We start from the raw sequence: 19574 nt of genomic DNA, 5'->3' as shown, positions 1-19574 counted from the left end.
TCTGTAACTGAGAAGAGACTAATTAGACTCTAACACAGAGATGCTTACCAATTATTGACTAAATGCTATAATATTCATTTTGAAAGCTGTAATGGTATATTTATAGTACACTAGGGGGTAATGATCTGTTTTTTGAATTTTCAAAATATTTTTTCCTATGATTTATGTTTTATACAGTGTCTCCCACAGATGCTACTGTTAGAAACTACACAAACTATTTTACTGAGTTAATGACCTCTAGAGGGATGATTAATAGTGAAGAGAGAAAATGGTGTAGATATTTGAAAGTTAATAGACTGTTGATAGAGCAAAGGATAACACAAAAAACATAATGCAAACTCCAGTCATGTTACAAAACACAAGAATGCCTGTGACCTTTGAGTGCAGAGAGGGTTTATGTGATTGACTACATGTTTAAAAACCAACAACAACAAAAAAAAAACACAAACTAACAAAAAAAACACCAACAAACAAAACAGTCCAAAATAAAAACTGTCACAGAATCCTAGTTCGATTGCTGCTGTGTCTCCATTTGGTTCAAATTACTACTACAAATTAATAGCCATATGCTTCATATAGAAAAGAGCAGCATTTTGCTTCAGTAGTTCTTCTAAACATACTTTGTGTGGAATTAGATGGCTTCGTCCATTAGAGAAGTGTGAGAGGATGCACAGCACTGACTGTATGTTTCCTAGAAAACATGGAAAATGGGGCATATGTGAAGAATGCACACAGTGAATTAATGCTTGCACCATAATCCATAACCAGAAAAGGCCCCAGAAACAGAAGGACATTTTTTTGATATTGTATGCAAGATCTGTTGTGACAGCTCATAGGTGATTGCCAGTACATGTTTGACAAGAACTGATAAATTGCAGATAAGTCTTCCATCTGTGAGATGGGAAGATAACCACCTTTGCATATCTGTTTTGTGGAGCATGGCAAAGACTAACAATGTAATTATTTTCATAGTGTTCTCTGTGATTTGCTTTGTTCTGTACTCCGTGTACTTCTTTCTTCTCAACCCTCAAGTTTACCATGTGTTGTGCAGGTACAGCCTTCCCATTACCTACCTTATTTCTTGTCCTTGTGTTCAGAAATGTCATGCGTTTCTCTGCCTGCCTTGATTGATCAACCAAAAAAGATTCCTTGTTCTTTAAAAGAAACAAAGTTTACACAAATAATTAACAAGAAATTAGTACGTTATTTTATCCAAGTTGTGTGTGTCAAGCAGTTGCACTTTTTTTTTAAATGTTCCATTCTCCCATTGTTAGAGCTAAGGAAATGCAGTTTTAGAAAATACAATTTAAAATTGTGGTTTTACTCAGGTGGGCGGCTGAGCTCCACCACAACCGCTCTCTCACTCTCTCTCCTCAAAGAGGAACGGGGAGAAAATACGATGAAAAGGGCTCAAGGGTTGAGATAAGGATGAGGAGATCGCGCAGTAATTATTATTGTGACGGGCAAAATGGACTCAGCGTAGGGAGATAGTAAGATTTATTGCCTATTACTAACAAGCTAGAGAAGCGAGAAACAAAGGAAAGAAACCAAAAGCACCTTCCCCCCCATCCACCCTCTTCCACCTCCTCCCCCCAAGCGGTGCAGGAGAACGGGGCAATGGGGGTTATGGTCAGTCTATAGCGCTTCTTCTCTGCTGCTCCTTCTCGGTCACTCTTGTCCCCTGTGCTGTGGGGTCCCTCCCACGGGATGCAGTCCTTGCTGAACTGATCCGGCGTGGGCTGCCCACAGGCCGCACCTCTTCAAGAACTGCTCCAGATATGGGTCTGTACCACGGGGTCCATCCCTCAGGAGCGAACTGCTCCAACCTGGATCCCCCATGGGCAGCAGTTCCTGCCCGGTCACCTGCTCCTGCGTGGTCTCCTCTCCACGGGCTACAGGTCCGGCCCAGAATCTGCTCTGGCAGGGGTCTTCCACAGGCTGCAGTCTCCATTGGTGCAGGTCCACCTGCTCCACCGTGGTCTCCTCCACGGGCTGCAGGGTGGAACCCTGCTCCACCGTGGTACTCCATGGGCTGCAGGGGGACAACCTGCTTCACTATGGTCCTCACCACAGGCTGCAGGGGACTTCTGCTCTGGCGCCTGGAGCACCTCTCCCCCTCCTTCTTCACTGACCTTGGCACCTGCAAGGCTCTCCCTCACTCCTGTCACTCTCCCAGCTGCTGTGTGGCGCTGTGTTTTTTTTTTTTTTTTCCCTGACTTAAATATGCTCTCACAGAGGCGCAAACAACATCACTTATTGGCTCGGCTCTGGTCAGCAGTGGGGCCCTTACCAAACATGGGGCAGCTTCTAGGTCCTTCTCACAGAAGCCACCCCTCTGGCCCCCTGCTACCAAAACCTTGCCACGTAAACCCACTACAAAAAGAAGATATTGTATTCATAAATCTCAGTGTTCACACATTATTATTTTATATTTAAAGGAATGCTACCAATTAAAATGAAATACAATGAAATTGGTGTATTCCCCGTCAGAGTACATACCCTTTTTTCAGGACTTTTTGGAATAAGCATGCATTCAAGTATCATACTACAGACTAATAGAGTAAAAAATAAATTCTTTTGAACTTCTAAAATACTAGTAGTAATTGTAGACAGCTAAACTACAGATTAAAAATGATTACACAGACAAATCATAGATAATTTAAATGGCATTTATGTGATATCTAAAATGCTCCATCTGTTATAGATGAAAAAGGGATTCATCTGGAAATACAAGAAGCTTTAGTTCTGCAGTGTGAATCCCAAGGTTGAGCTCTCCTGCAGCCACTCAATACCATTGAGGCTCTGTGGACAGATAAAGATTCACATGCAACTATCATGCCTCAGAACTCAGCTGCTGTACAATCTTGGATGTTATGGCCCTAGCTTAAGTTAGGAAGATGGACTGTTTGTTAGCCTTGTGCGTGTTTCTGTCAGGGCTTTTATACATGTATATAAGAAAATATATTTTCCCACTGAAAGGCAGCAGATGACATTGTAAATCTTCTAGTTTACAAAAGGAAATTGTGTACCAAGTAGGGAAATATAAAAGGCAATATCAAAGCATAGGATGTTTTAAAACAAACATTAAAGGGAGAAAGATTGTCTAGGCCTCATAAATTCCTGCTGATAGAGATTTTCATTTTCAGGAGAGAATTTCAGTCTTGTACTTCTCTTGGAAGTTTAAGTTGTCATCAATTTGCTATACTTTATATTAGTTGCCATCAATTTCCTATACTTGATATTTTGGAGCAGTGAGCATGATATCAATTGACATCCAGTAACCTAAACATCAGCACTGTGCTAGGAGGAAAGCTTATGGTATTTATTTGTATAAATGTTATTAAAATTATAGTTAGATGAGTGATACATGGAGGTTAGTAAAATAAATAAAATTTTAAGTTTGTGTAGCTGTTATCAGAAAGGTATGAACTTGGGCATTTTTTATCCGTGTCTTATCTTTTATCAGATTTTGAAGCAGTATTTCTTCTCTTAGAACTGTATAACAGATATTTCAATATGTAAACCACAACTGAATGAACAAAATAGTTGCATACTGTTGCTCTCAAAATCTGAATAATGGGCCTTTACTGACAGTGGTGATGTTCTGTTTTCTTTTTAAACAGTTTGCTTAACAATATGCTCTCAACAGCCCCTTTTTACTACAAATAAAGGTATCTATACTACATAAGATTTGAGTCAAGATTTTTAATTTCAAGAGAAAATGATGTGTGTTTCCTTTGGGATGGTGAATGTGGGATTTTACAACTTTGAATGAATTTAAAGATTTTAGGGATTCTCTCCAACCACCAATTAAATAAATTAATAAGTAAGACTAAGACTGTTAGTTTTTTTTTTTTTTAATTGTTTGTCTGTTACATAGTAAGGAAAAACCTAAGCAGAAGCTAAAATTTCAGAAGCTTATGCACCACATAGAACTCTTGCAAAACAGGCACTTCACTGTACATTCAGTCACTCATAATAAGGAAGGATGTATATCCAGAATATTATTCAAACTTACCATGACACCATGAAATTGCATACTGATTATGCAAATGTAGATATCTGACAGTTTAGCTGAAAAGACTTCATTTTCAAAATAGCGTTTAAATTCCAAAATATTTTTTTAATGAGAATTTTATAAACTTAAAAAAAAAAAAAGTACAAAGCACAAAATATGTCAGGACTTGTGTTACCAGTGGTTCTAGGGAATGATCATGGATAATACAAATATGAGAATTATGTTCATTTCTTAGTGTTGTATTCAACACCATGATTATTTTAGAGTCCTCTTCTAAATACATTATCTTTTGTTAGAAATCAGAAAGCTGTGGAGGTTGGGGGAGGGGGTCAGAAAAAGTAGTAGATGAAAAACACCTTTTAATTTATTTGTGGAAGTGGGGGGGGTTAGTGGGCCATGAATTATGGAGCCTCTTAGGAAGGAAGTGGTTCAGTTGCTAGCAAAAATTCAGCACAGCCTTCTGTAAAGGAAAAGAAGCTCTGCATTCACCAGCATAGGCACAGTTTATATCTGCTGAACTGGATGTCCTTAGGATAGATTATACAATCAAACAACAAATAAATATGTAGTTAATGTTGTTATCTGACCAAAAAATGTGTCTGTTAATCCTGACATATATTTTGGATGTAATGGACGAAAAACACTGTGGTACTTTAAAATCATCTTTTCGTGAGCAGCGTTGCACGTTAGACTCATACACACATTATATCTTTTTTTTTTCTTTTCTGTTTTTAAATATGTACATAAAAGAAAACAAATGTGAAGCACATTAGTGTAATTAAGGACTGGAGGAAAACCATTGATCCTTTTTTGAAACTGCCAATAAATTTAGCTTTACATCATTGCTGGATTTCTTCAGATGGTCAGATAGAAGTAGAAGTCAGCTCAGCTATGTCCTTTCCCCTATGGCTTTGGTTTTTGTGTTTCTGAGGAACACGTATAGTACGTTTTCGTTATGTTATGGACTGCCTGGGAAGAAATCAATGGGGAAGGGTATGGAAGCACTGAGAGAGGGAGGAGAGATGCTATACTTTTTTTTAGAATCTGAAGCACTGAGTTGAAACCACATGCTTCTTATGCTCTTAGGTTTTTGGAAAAAACAACAGTCAAGTGGTTGCAGCTCTTTGAAGGAAGTGGAGTTCCATATGGTCCGATCAACAATATGCAGCAGGTATTCTCGGATCCACAGGTTGGTTCTTACCCAGTATTTTCTATACATTACTACATGTGTTTTACAGCTGCTTAATAATGATCACTTTTCCTGCCACTCAAACCAGATTTCAGCTACTTTAAAATGGTATTTGAGAATTATATGGGGGTTTGAGTTTAAGGCCAATAGTACGGTATAATTAGAAGTAAATATAGATCCCTAAATGAGTTATGTGCTTGGGAACACAGACTTGGCCGTGATGCATTAAACTGTAGGTGTTCTATGTCCCGTATGCAGTCTGTCTTTCAAAAATGGCTGGTAAAGGAAGGAAAGAAACTGTAATATATTCATAATCACATTCTATCAGATATACATTCAAGTAACTTTCTTGTCCACAAGCAACCAGTTTTCTGTACGGAGTACAGATGACCAGAATCTATAGTTTTGGAGGGGAAAAAAAGAAGCCAGGTTTCTGACTGCAATCACAAAACTGAAACATAAAAATCTAAACAATATTTTTGCTTTCCAGCATCTGTAGAGTTTGTATATCTTCATATTCACTGATCCCTCCCCTTCTCCTCACACTGTGGCTTATGTTAGTTTAAAGGGCCTGACACAAACTCAACTATACTGTCTTGAATGGTGTAATAGTATTTACAGCTCTTCTATCTTGCGATGAATGTTAAAATTAAATTTCTACTAACGGAAATAACAAGAGAAATAATTGGCTATAGTATGGGGGGGCGGGGGGGAAGGAGCCAATCTTTTGTGTGTCTTTTTTCTCAAGAAGTGTTTGTCAGGAGTGCAAATACAAATATTGTCTTTGGGGAAAAAAACATGCAAATCAATCTCTATCATAAGGGAATAAGTTTACTATAAATGGTTGTTATAAATATGTTTATATGTTTACTGTACTTTTAGAACTGTAAGAACATTTGTAAGGCTACCACAAGGACAGAAATTTCTTTCACAGATAAATGTGCTCTTTTTCCTTAAAATGATGTAGTACCATGCTGTAGAGTATGCGTGGGCCAAATTTTTCACTTCATAATTTTCACAGGGATTATGGTTGAACTTTGAAGAATGTACAGCAATTTATTAATTTATTTTATTCTGAACTTGGTTGACTTGGCTGTGCTTGGGACAATGTTGAAAAAAATAGTCTGTGGGTTTTTTTTTGATGGTGCATCAAATTTTAAAAAGTCAATTCCCCTGTAAGACTGCTTTTAAAAGGTTGTATGTTGTGGCATGTCTGCTACCTCCCAAATTGAAAAAAAGATTAGTGTGGTTACCTTGTTCTTAGAGTTCATCTAAATATTAAATAACCTGTCCATGAAAGGTATAAGTGCTTTGCAATAGTGGCAGGTTTTTCAAATTTTTTTTTCCCCATTAAGAGTCATACAAATTGTATGTTTTTCTTTTCTCCTTATGAAACTCCTTGAAAAAGTTTCTTCTACACCCTTCTTTGAAATAAATGGCACTCAGTGACCATGTTCTTATTACTGTTGGAAATGAAATGTCAGTATTTCTGGTAATGTCTGATGTTATACTTAGGTTTAATTTCTGATGCTGCCTCCCTCCTAAAGCATTTTCTCACAATTCTTGTTCTGTTCCAGTGTATGTGTGGGGGGAGAGTCTATCCAGTCCTTTCCTTTTCTTTCTCGAAATATGAAGCGTTGTTGACATTCTATAGAATTGTTCTTGTATTTACATCACTTCACATAAAGTTAAGCCCCCCGCTCCATCTTTATATATCTGAGAGGCTATCCAGGAGATGAGCAATTTGGAATAGCATACTCAGCTTCTTCAGCACATTTTGCTAACTTCTCCTTGAATTTTTATTTTGGTGGTGACCACTTCAGACCTTCACAGGACTCATTTACCCATACTTTGGATTCAGAGGCTTAGGGACAGTTCAAGCAAAGGTTTTCACCTTCACATTTGTGTGAACTACAGTTTTTGCTATTGTACCTTGTCCAGTCTGCCTTCACTTGCTCATCCTTCTGCTGCTGTATAGACAGCACGTATCTGGGATAAACACACATGCTTGTGCATAGCTTTGCTCTTTCATAACCTAGTCTGTAATTTTGGTTTCTGAAGCCTCAGAAAGCATGAGAGTGCCCTGGGACAATGTCCAGACTAGGAGGAAATCTATCTCAACACCTGAGAATCTGGAATTCAAGAATCTTCTCACTCTGAAGTCCCAGTTATATAAGGGAAGAAACAGCACACACCAAAAAGAACATGCTGTAATCACAGCAAGAAAAATCTCATGTGTAAAGCTCAATCAGTCATTAAATATGAGAATGTAATAATTCTCCACAACACTAGCATTATAATGTGGAGTTTCTTTTTGTTTGTTTGTTTTTCCCAGGCTTAGTTTAAATCAGAAAATGTATTTCTAAGAAAGTTGCCACTTAGCTTGTGAGTAATAGCTTTACTTAATAATACTATATAGCAACAAGTATAAATACTTATACTAAACCTGGTGATACTTCAGTATAGGCAAACTTCAACTTACTGCTAACAGATGCTGCTTAGATTTTGTTGATTTTTTCCATTTTAAGTGTTATCAGCAGAACTGGACCTGAACACAACTCCATTTTTTATTTTATTGCCATTATCTTCCTAATCTACAGATTTGAATACCTGTAATGTAGCTGTCTTTCATTATAAGTGCAGTCTTGCACCATTGGTGACCAAGGTGCACTACATGCATGTCAACAGTCTTCAAAGCACATGCCAGCTCAGCTGTTAGCAGTGCTTCAAAGGATGCAATGAGCTGTTAGCAGCCAAAGGCAGAAGTCCTTGGAACTGTTGGAATAATGCAAAGGAGTAACAGAAGTAAGTCTGAGGAGATGGGAAAGACCAGCTAAAAGAGGTGACTAAAGTGGTCTAATGGAACTTAATCATCTACAGGTGGGTTGTGTTTTTAAATTTTATTTTTAACTAAAAGGACCTCAGAACCCTGAAGGCCAAGAGGGGTTTGTATAACTGCTTCTATAAACTGAGATAAAACAACACATTTTTTGGTCCCAGCACATATTGTTAATATCATTAGCAGTTTCAATCATACTCCAAGTGAGCTGCCAAAAACCATGGATTTTTTATTTTTCACTAAGCTGGAGTGCCAGCTGATACTGTTTTTTCCATGAATGGACTAAAATATCCACTTTTCCCACCGATTATAATCTTTTATTCATTTGTGAAGCTAAAATGGATACCACAGGCTAAGTACTGCTAAGTAAATCAGTCTGTGGATAGAAGTACATGCTTAGATGTGTACTTGTGCATGCATGGTTAAAAGGGCTGAGAGAAAGAGAAGCAGATTTTGTAGTAGAGGAGACCTCTTTCTTAAAAACAAGAGGGAGGAAATAATGTTTGTAAAAGTTCTTACAAACTCTAAATAGTACAGTATAGACTATTTTCATGAAACTTTATAGTCAAACTTCTTCAAGCTATTTTTTAAAAATATGTTCTTTTAACCAGGCCAAGATAGTACAAAACATTAAAGGAATTCTTAAAACGTTTTAAAAACTTACTAGTGACCTCAGTATGGTCCTATTTAGCATACCCTGGGGAACATGTGTATGAAATACAACGTGGTTTGAGGTTTTCCAAACAAAACAAACTTAAAAGAGAATACAATTTTTAATAGAAACTATTCAAATTCTCCCAAAAGATAAAACAAAACAAAAACAGGTACGTGTTGTACTGCAGCTAACTATGAAATAACAAAGATCTTTGCTGGTTAAGCAAGGCAAATAAACGCTTTTTTGTTGTTGTTTTGTTTCCTTTAAAGCATTATCCTCCCTTTTTCTTGCAATATAATTTTTTCACAGTCCTTATAAAATGTCATTACTTCAGATGACTGACGTATATAAGAAGCAACAGAGCAACCCAAAAATATTATAAGCAGTTTGTTAGCTAATGTTTTACCAGACTAAATCAGTGTTTGTTGATGAATATTACTATATCAGTGCTGCTTTGCCGAAAATAAAAATGAGCCATGCAGTGGTACTTTTTTCCTCTTCTCAAAGCAGTTACAGTCATACCACACAAGTTGAGTACATCAGGTGTAAGACATCACTCTGATGCATCACTTCTGAGAAATATGGGGAGGGAAATATCGGGGCTGAAATATCACAGCTGGCCCTGATTTCAGCTCCTGCCAAACACCTGCAGACTCTAAAAGGATACCAAAACAAAACTCCACCCTGTGGCAAGAGGCCATCCCTTAACAACTCTTCCTTGACTTTGCATCACTATAAAAATTAATTTAACATTTTTTACAGAAACCTTAGTTTTCCTGTCCCAGAAGGCCATTACAGTTCCTTTAGCCATTTCTCTGAATATGCCTCAGGAAAAAAAAAAAAACCTGACAAACTACCAGGAAACTGAAGTACTGAAATATTTGATAGCTGGAATTTATCTGACATTTATTATTTGTGGAAACTTAGAAAACTGGTAGGTTTTTATTAACCTCCGGATCATCTCTTATTTTCGAAGTAATTTCAAAATGGCTTGAACGCATTCTGGCAAAAATTTCATAGCATCTGTTAAAGTTTCTACAATCAATCTTGTGAACACATAGAAAAACATACAGTGATGTTGTGATATTTTTTTGTAAGAATCCTATGCATGTCTGTTGATGGTTTTGTGATTGTTGTTTTTTGTTCCCCTTCACTCCCTCCCAAATATGGTGACAGATTATATGGACCATGTCTTTAATTGTTATTCTTTGTTGAAAGAGACTTTTGTGGCCCACTGACGGCTGTCCCAAGTCAAATGAAATTATATTCATTTCCACAATACTGCAGGGATTTTTTTTTCTTTTTTCATTTTACATACAGAGGTTTCTGCAACTGAAAAGCAGTTGATGCAGGCCTGAGGTATTACAATGTGTCTGGAAGTAATTCCTAACAGACAAGAGAAAGAGAGGAATTAAATTTTACATGTGTCTATTAAGTACTAAAACTGGCTGGAAAATTTCCGATGGAATGTTTTTCCATTTAAAAATGCCAATTCTTTGAAAGTGAAACATCCCCACGAAGGTGTCTACAATTAAATTCTGTCCTGAAACAGAATTTGAGCTCTATTCCTGCTTGTTTTGCTAAGTTGAAAGTGTGTACTGCCTAGCTTTGTCTTGGGGTTTCAAACCAACTTTTTAACTTCAATTTTTAAATTTTATGCAATGAAAAAAAAAACAAAACAAAAAACCAAACCACCAAACCATACCCTGACCTTTAATTTTGTCAAAAGTATCTCTTTTGTACTAAATTACAAATGTTTTTAGGCTTTTTGGTCTGTGTGAAGTTTAGGGAAGTTAATGCTGTTCTGAAGTGGAAAGCATTAAGGAATGGAATACAGTTTGAAGAAGTGAAATGGAAAATCTAGTTCTAACACTGTTTGTAGTTTGTGATTCCCACATGTGCACAATTATGCAGGCTTTATATAAATTATGAGATAGTTTGATATCTAGATGTTACAAAAAGGGCTCAAAATGAGATATCACTTGTATTTTTGTGTGAGAAATATTGTAATAGAAGTGTTTAAATTTTGCCTGTGGTGAAATGTGGTCCATCACTATGCCATACCTTTGTCTGGCCTGCTTGTCTTACAACAAATAGTAGAATGCTTATGGTGGAGACATCTTGAAATATGTTGGGTTTCTAAATAAAAATATATGGTTATGTTTATATTAATGGTAGGCTTTGGTTTGTACATACATGTAATACACATCTATTGTCTAGGTAAGAAAGATAAAGAAGGAAGCTCAGCATTTTCTACTCTAAGATTTTATTTTAATTGCTTATAACTTTGCAGAATTTAATAATTTGATCTAAAATTTCCAGTGCTGGTTGTCTGTCTACTTGTGAACTGTATATAGAAACATTTTAGATAAAATATTTTGAGAACAAGTTTACAGAAATCTGTAAACTTTATTTTATTTATTTATTTTGTTTAGAGCTCTGCTGCCCCTTCTTAGAGAACAAGTTAACTAGTTCTTACACAAAGTGGCTTGGGCAGAAAGGTGACTGCAGTGTCATGAATGAGCTTTTTTTGCTGTCCTTTTTTAAGGCTGTGGAAGAGATGCTGGCTATGAATAACGAGCAATGGAGTCCCTAGACAGTGCATGCAAAAGATGAGCTTTCACCTGTTACCACATATTCCAGTCCTTTGTGTATTTTGTGAGCTGAAAGCTGTCAGATTTGCTTAAGACCCAGATTAGAAATTGTTTAAGTACACTAGATAAAAGTTTTAGGCTTCATTTTTATAGAAGTTGAATGTCAGACAAGAATCTCTTCCTGCATCTGCCACACAGTTCACACATGATTTTGAGAAAGTCCTTTAAATCAAAGCATTAAAAACTGCTCACTAAACATGTGCTGCTGCTTCTTCTTATTATTATTTTGAGTGCGCTCCTTATGACACTGTATGCTACATATACAGCATCAATTGTTCTCATGGATCTGAATGCAACTGTTGAAAATATGTTTTGGTCACTTTAAGATGTAATATTGTTGAAAAAGCTAAAAATCCTAATGCAGCAGTTTTACCCTTAGATTTCCCTGTACTTTTGTTCCTTAGCCATGAAACTGGGACTCATCTTAAAGCAGTATTTTAAAGATGAAGTAGTTATGCTTCTGAAAAGTATAGCTTCTAGGATGAGAGCACCAGAGAAATAACCCTGTGGGAAATTATTTGTGTGTGTGTGTGATTTGTGTGAGAAATATTGCAGTAAGGCCTGCAACTACACCTTACTTATGAGAAATAGAAATTCTTTTGAATACCATTTGCTTCACTGAAGGAGGAAAGAGCCTAACAGAAAGGTCATCTGATTATGAGCTTCAAGCTCGTCTTGTATTTTATTTTTCTGTGCTAGCAAGCAGATGATGCTCAATAGAAGCATTTTGAATGTTCTCTTCTAATTTCTTTTCAAGTGTGTATATACATGTGAATTGTATGTCTTATGCATGTGCAAATAGTATGAGCTTCCATCAAGGTAAGAGTTGTACAAATATTTCTCGGTAGTGGAAAAAAAATTCTCAAAACCATCTTATTAGTGGTCCATTGTCATTTTTTTTTTTTTTTAAAGTTGCACTTAAAAACATTTCAGTCAATGCCACTTAAAGGTAGGAAGGGTCACCTAGCCTTTTTGGGAACACCCTTCTAGAAGGAGACTGGTCAAAAAGCCATGTTCAGGTTTTGCAGCAAAGAGCAGAACAATTTTTTTTAAGCCTTAAAGTCTTTGTTAGGTCTCATGGTTAGGAATCCATAATGTGTATTACAGCCTTGCCACCAAAACTCCTGGGGTAGTGTCTGTCCCTGCAGGAGTTACATGCTGGTTTCCTGATCTTGCTGGTCATTGATGTCAGTTGGCTTCAAAGAATCTGTATTTGGGACGGACTTTGCTCTACTGGAGTATGGTCAGGATAGCGCCATCCATCTTTAGCTGAATGTAGTTTAGTGTACTGAGCTAGGTAATGTGTAACTTAGAAATCCCTTACAGAACATGAACTTTTATTCATATAAGCTGTGTAAATTGAAGGTCAAAAGAGTTTTTAATTAAGCAAGTTGTTGCATTTATCCGAAGTTTGATGACTATCAAGTCTGTTATGTGTTTGGGGCTGGGGGGAAATATCTGTATTTGTCTTTTCCTTCAAGTCTTGCAGCCTGAACAGAGTTTGTCTGCTGAAGCCCAATTGACTCAGTAAATTGTGTAGAAGCTTTCTTCATCTGAGCGTTTGCTGAATCATGGTTGCAAAATAGTGGCCGGTTAAGCATGGATCTTCTTTACTTTCCTCGTAGTCTGTAAATTGTATCTGTATTGTCTGTTGGTTTACTGAATAACAAGACCATAGACGGTCAAGCAAGAGAACTTTTTTTTTTTAAATTTTTCATTCAAAACATTTTTTTTTTTCTAAGTAGATGTGTCTGCTTACTTAGGAAAACATATAGTAGGGTCAATAATAAACACTGGTATTTCAGACTGAATTTTAGATATGCTTCAGTATATAACTGCTTCCAGCAAAGGGTTACTTTTTAAGCTTCTTATTGTATTTTTATGTTTTGAAAACTAATTGCTACCCTGTCTCTTTGGACTTCATATGAAGATAACCTGGATTTTTCTTTCTTTCTCAGAGACCATGAAGGGTAGATTTTGTGATTGGTCTTGTTCACTTTCAAATAGATTGGTTTGTAATCAATATAACTAGCATGGCACATCCTTGTAGTGCAAATTGTTTTGTAGGCATAAAAATATCAGTGATATTCTGGAGAATAATTATTTGGTACCTTGTGCTTCTGTAGGTGCTACCATTTGAGAGATTCTGATGATGATATCTGTATTCCAGCAAGGAAGCAAATAAAAAGGAATTGCAGAGACTAAACTGTGGAGATCAGGCTTTAGTTATCGTTTGATCTTCAACTGCTTTCTCGGAGTGCTCAATTCAACTCAAAAATCTTAGCTCAAGCCACGACCTTTTCCTGTCATCCTGAAATTATGAGATTTCCTCCTCTCATCAGCCTAAGTTCATCTTGGAGACCCACTCACTTCGGAAAGTGTCGTACCCCCCCCCTGCAGATGGGATACTGACATGTTCACTTTGCATTGTACTTGCACAGTAACATTTAAAAAAAATATACTGTTTTTGTTTTGTTTCTTGCTGACAAGGAGGAATATTTGAGCCATGAAAAGGCAAGTATGTAGGCTGAGTAGGAGTGGATATTCAAAGACTTAGATTTCTAACCACCACAAAAAGACACTAATTAGTCAGGCAAGTTTTCTCTGTCATTGCTGTTTTCCTTCTCATCCCTGACTGGTTTTGTGTAGGTTTTTTATGATGATTCAAGTAGACAGCTTGTAAAGAAGCAGGCAATATTTCTTCACTGTGCATGGTTGCTGAGGCCAGGAGCATTATTACCATTGTTTTTAAGAACTCATCCTAAGCTTAAAACTGGCTACAGCATTTTGATGTCAACACTCTGAGCACCCAGCCACATGTTGAAATTTTTTCCACACAATTTCAATTGGCTACTTAGCAACTGTAGCATTCAATTATAGCAATTTAAATATCAAGTTGTGTAATTTTGTAGTATATGTTTTAGGGGTAAAACTTCATTTGAATCGCATATAAATCTTGATTAATATTTTTGGTGATCTTGGGTGCTCCTCAGAACTTTTCTTAGTTCTGAAAAATAATCTAGGTATATTGTTACCTAAAAAATATGAGTGCCAAATCTTGATGAGGTTTACAAAAAGGCCTTTGGGATAGCTCAATTGAATTTTAGTTGTCTAGAATGACACCTGAAATACAACATAGCTCACATGAGAGGAAAATGTATTTATATTCTTGTGCATGTGTGTAATGGCCTATTAAAATAAACATTCCTCTAAGGAAAGAGTCACCTCAATGTGAAAATAGTGCTTGAAGATGATTAATGATAATACTAAATGTGGAGATCCTGAGTCACACATGAGGTGGACAAAGAGAATGATACTTCGGGAATTTTGAGCCAAGTTTAGGAATGGCATGAGAAAGTCACAAGGATAAATTGAGATGCCAAACAGACAATATTTACACTGTGCATTCCAGTTTAATTTCTAAGAACAAGTGGTAAAAAGAGAGACTCTTTAGAAATCAAAACAAACAAAAATAAAACAACTGGAAGTTTGTCTCTATTATTTCAATATCCATGATATAAACATTGATGTTAAATCCCACGTTACGATTTAAAGACTACTTTTCCTTTTCTGACTAGCCTGAAGAATTGGGTATTTCCAAGATGATCCTTTGCAGTCTCTTAGAAGCTTCTTAGCATGGTGACAAATTAGCAAGGTGGCAGAAGGAAGGCAGTTCCATAATACACCTTGTCAGTCCTAGGTGTGAGATTATTTCTTCTAGGTTCCAGACAGTGTTCAGCTGAGCGCCCATAATACAGTGAGATTAACCTGACGCTGAAATTAAACCTCTGCATAGGGTTTCTCAAGACAAAAGGGCACGTGAAAACTCCCATGTAAAAGATGACTTTACTTCCTTGACGGTCTGGATGTGAACTACCCCAAAAGGATTTTAAGAAAACTGAGAAGAACTATGGAGGACCTCTCCAATCTTCTAAAGCTAACTAAGGTCACAAAGATAGTTTGGACAACAAGCTTTAAAATTCAAGTGTATCATCTAAACTATTACTCTTTTTTAGCATCTCTATAGGGTAATAGGCATACTTTCTTAACATATGATTCAGGAAATATGATAATTTCTGAAAACAAAATGACCAGAAGGATGGTTATTTTGATTAGAGAAAGAGTACTTCTTTAAAAAAGACAATGAAAACAACAATACAAACCCACCAACCATGCAACAAGACTATAAAGTCATTGCAAAATGCTGATGAAGTGCTTGAGATAATTTATTTGCCATATTTATATTTGAGAACAAGTATTCAAGAGGTGTATTTGTATGCACATATTCTGTCACCCAGTATGCTTTAGGGATCTCAAACTTCAGATTTTTTGTACTTTTCTCATTTTTTAATTCTATTTTCAGCTTTGTAATCAAGAACTGCACGTGTTGGTTTCCAAAAATGTTTTAAAATTCCTCTAAAGCTGTCCATGCCCTTGGTCATAGAGTTGTGAGGGATATTGCTTCTTCTGAAGCAGTTAATTCATGATGAACACTATGCATTGGAAACTGAGGCTGTCAAATATATGTGGGAATTTCAAAAATCAGACTGTGTCTCCTACCAACCTCCACAGGTTTGAGGGTTGGTGTTTGCACAAGCTGAACTTTGGAGAGAAGATTTTGCCAAATGTAGTCAGATGCTCCCCTGACATGGTGCAAGCAACTGAAGTGCCTTTTCCCACAGTCCTCAATTCACATCCAAAGTGGACAGGATCAGAAACACCATTTAGCATCTGCATATCTTATTTTAATTTCTATTACTATATTTCCACAGGGTCACAAATGAGGGGAAGGAAGAGGTAGGTTTTCTCTAGTCTTCCCTTGTTATGCTGAAGGCTATACATTTATCTAAAATAGCTGAATTCTCTCTTCCAATCATCAAGATACAGACTTTGAATTTTAGAGAAACTTTGATGTTTAAATTCTGTAATAACAGATTTTGTGGAAAAAACAACAACAACAACAACAAAAAAACAAACCCAAACCTTCTCCTCCTTCCATTTACCCATGAGAATTCATGAAATCAGAAGAGAATAGCATTTGCTGACAACTGGAGTGTGCGAAAAAAAAAAATAATCCTGAACTTTTATCATGATGCTCCCTTGCAATTAGGGGCTACTTTGTACAGGGAACTGGGAAGAAGCATCATTTTCTGAAGGGAGACAGCATCTTTTGGTTTCTGAAGTTATCATGATATTATTTTACTCATTTGTCTTGATGCTGTCAGCAGGTAAACCCGACTTCTTGTTTGTACCAGATTCATCAAACACGTTTTTGATAAAGGAATCTGTTACATCCCACACTTTGCCATATAGGTTTGCTATCTGACCTTTAATGTATGTTTTATTGTAGGAATCGGCTCTCTGTTGATGACTTTCTTCATCTGTTTTGGGCTATGTTATTTGTTCTGGTTAAGAACTGCAGTAGCAAATTATATATAGTTTTTCTTATATGTCTCTTACTACTGAAAAATACTAGCAGAAGAAAAGGAAGCTGGAAGCATGCAGTAGGCAGATGCTTTAATGCTACTATGGCATTGTTTTTCATCTTTATATGTTTTTCAAGCTGATGATTCTTTGTTTTTAACATTTCCCTTGTGAATCTAATATTAAATCTGGAATTTGAGTTTCATGCTCCATACAATGTGAATTTTCTGTATGTAGTGTTTATGCCTAAGTTATCCTATTTCATAGTATTTACTAGTGGAAACTTAAGTTATATTGATGCAGTATTCTGTTACACTTTATTCTTTAACCTAAACCAACATATATGAAAGGAGAGAGAATTTGCAGGGCAATTCCTATTGATTGTAAGAACTTGCTGCATTTTTCAGAGTGTTAACTTCCTGGTCTGAGGATGTAAGAACATGCCTTTAATAGGAATATGTACTTGAGGGTTTTGTAGGTCATGTGTTTTGAAACACAGAAGATATATCCTTAATATAGAATGATTTTTTTTAATTGCCTTTTTTCTGTTGTATGCTGTCAACTCCAGTAAACATGCTGCTATAACTAGCATCAAATAATTTTTTTTTAAAGACATTCAGTATCTCTGTGGTAAAATTTCAAAATGTTTGGAAATTTAAATATCATAACCTTTGTCTTTTTCCTCTGAGCATGTCCTCAAATTCAAAAAAGCTAAAATATTAGTCAAACTGCTATTCTAATTGAAATTAAAGGCACAGAAAAACCACTGCAACTGTTAATCAAGTAAATATCTATCTCTATCCTGTATGACTAGCAGATTTATAAAAGTAACAGCAAATTATAGGTTCCTTGTGACATATTTGCTATTACAGAACACTCTTCAATCCAGTCATTTTTCTTACTTTAGAGCAAAATGCAAACACGTTCACTCTCTGTATACATTTTACTTCTCTTTTTATATGACTGATGGAAAATAACATGAAATGAAAGCATGTGGAGATAGTTTATATCTTTACAAATCATCAAGGAAAGGGTACAGAAAGAAGTGTTAGTCATTTCACAATACAAAGCACTTTTTCAAGCTTCTTGGCTTGAATTCATTTAAGAAAATTTTTGTTTTGAACATACTAAAACGTATGGCTATAAGCTTTCAGCTGCTTCAAAAGGAAAGACAGATGCACTTGTCATATTGTAGGTGTACTTAATTTGAGATTATTGCCTTTGCATCAGTTTGACCTGTGTCAAATCGAGAACCCAGTGCTGCTATTCTAGCTGAAGTAGCTGTCTCTAGCTGACCATCTGAATAATCTCAGAAGTCAGTAAAGTGATGGGTGTGATTGCAGCTCAGTACTTGTTTATGTGAATAGTTTGTCTTCAGCCATGCCCTTGATTACAAATTAATACAAAATATTGTTATCCAAGTGATGTGAATGTTAAAAAGAAAAAGTATATTACAGATAAAGCAGTGCAACTGCTCTACTGATGGCTATGGAGTTGGTTTGTTAATTCACAGCATTTATTTATTTTTTGCCTTTTTTTCTTCTGATGAAGGAACCAGTATGTAGGACAGCCTTTGGGTGGGTAGAAAGATACTTTGACATGAGTATTTTACATTAGATCACCAATTCATTTATAGAGGTCACTATTTTTTTGGAGAGGGTGTGGTGAGCTTAGTGCTAATTAGCTTTGACTACTCAGTAGGTGAAAACATAACTGAGAACTCAAAAATCTATTTTATGTTTTGAAAAAGAAATGGTTGTGTTTTTTGTTGTTGTTTTTGTTTTATCTTTTGTCAGGAACATTTTTAATGCATTTTGTGCACATTATATGTGGGAATGAATAAATGTATAAAATTGTAAAATCTACACATAGCAATTATGTTTGAAATTTATGTGTAGAAAGCAGAACTAGGAATTATTTCACCAATTATAGACCATAGTCTTGCTGCAGAGGAGTCTTGCCTGCTTGCTGTGTGTGGTTAATTAGTAAAAAAACATCATGTTTGCCTGATGTTCTGGAAGAGGCTAAAATTGCATATAAAATAGACTGCAGCTTGATTTAGCTGTATTTTAAATTATGACAGGGGATGAAAGATAATATGAAACTTGTTCTTGCTTAGAAAACTTCTATCTTCTTATTCTTCTTTATGTTAAATTAAGTTTTTATATTCTTGCTGTTTTGCCTCTAACTTTAGCACTTATTCAAAATCCCTTAAAAAGCTACAGAGTGATAAAAATAAGAACAGGAAGATCGCTATAGTTGGTAATACCCATTGTTTTCTCTGTTTAGTGGCTGCATGTTTTAGTTGTTTCATCCGAATGACAAAATTCTTCCCTGTCCCACTTACTACGCTGTCTTTGAGTCACTGCAGCACCTCTCAGGAAAGCAAAACACGAAGTACATTTGCTGATCTAACAATGTTTTCTGTTACTAAAGCAAAGCATTTTTCCCCATGTGTATAGCTTCATACTGTCACGAATCCTTCCTAGCAAAGAAGTATTCAACAGTTAAACATTTCTTCACTGCTTCCTTGAACAAATTAATGTATGGTCCTGACTGGCTTTCTTCTGACAGGGAAAATATGGCTTAAAAGTAGTGGAGATTTTTTTTTATTATTCTCTTAGGCCTTATTATTATTATTTTTAATAAGACAATTATACTACATAGAATTGGGCTTCTCTGGTGAATTCTTCATAAGAAGAGTGGTTCTAGTACAAATGAAATGATTTGTTATTTGTATTAAATTCACTAACTAGTTTTAAATATTGTCAAAAGCTTAAATGTGAACAAAATAT

General features: G+C 35.9%; 1 protein-coding gene across 12 annotated transcripts in view; it reads left to right on the top strand.

The window, feature by feature from the left end:
* The window catches only part of SUGCT (succinyl-CoA:glutarate-CoA transferase), a 328922-nt gene that overhangs the window by 137403 nt on the left and 171945 nt on the right, over positions 1-19574 (top strand). For 10 of the 12 annotated variants that reach the window (XM_050709076.1, XM_035552596.2, XM_035552598.2 and 7 more), the window contains one exon: positions 5105-5207. The exons of 1 other annotated variant lie outside the window; for it this stretch is intronic. In XM_050709076.1, the coding sequence (XP_050565033.1) occupies positions 5105-5207 (103 nt within the window). The remainder of the gene's footprint in view (positions 1-5104; positions 5208-19574) is intronic. One more of the 12 variants, XM_050709074.1, reaches the window with a different exon arrangement.

Source organism: Cygnus atratus, chromosome 2, assembly GCF_013377495.2.
Source record: "Cygnus atratus isolate AKBS03 ecotype Queensland, Australia chromosome 2, CAtr_DNAZoo_HiC_assembly, whole genome shotgun sequence".
Lineage (NCBI taxonomy): Eukaryota > Metazoa > Chordata > Aves > Anseriformes > Anatidae > Cygnus > Cygnus atratus.
The sequence above is the reverse complement of the archived record's forward strand: the minus strand, read 5'-3'. Positions and strand labels throughout refer to the sequence as shown.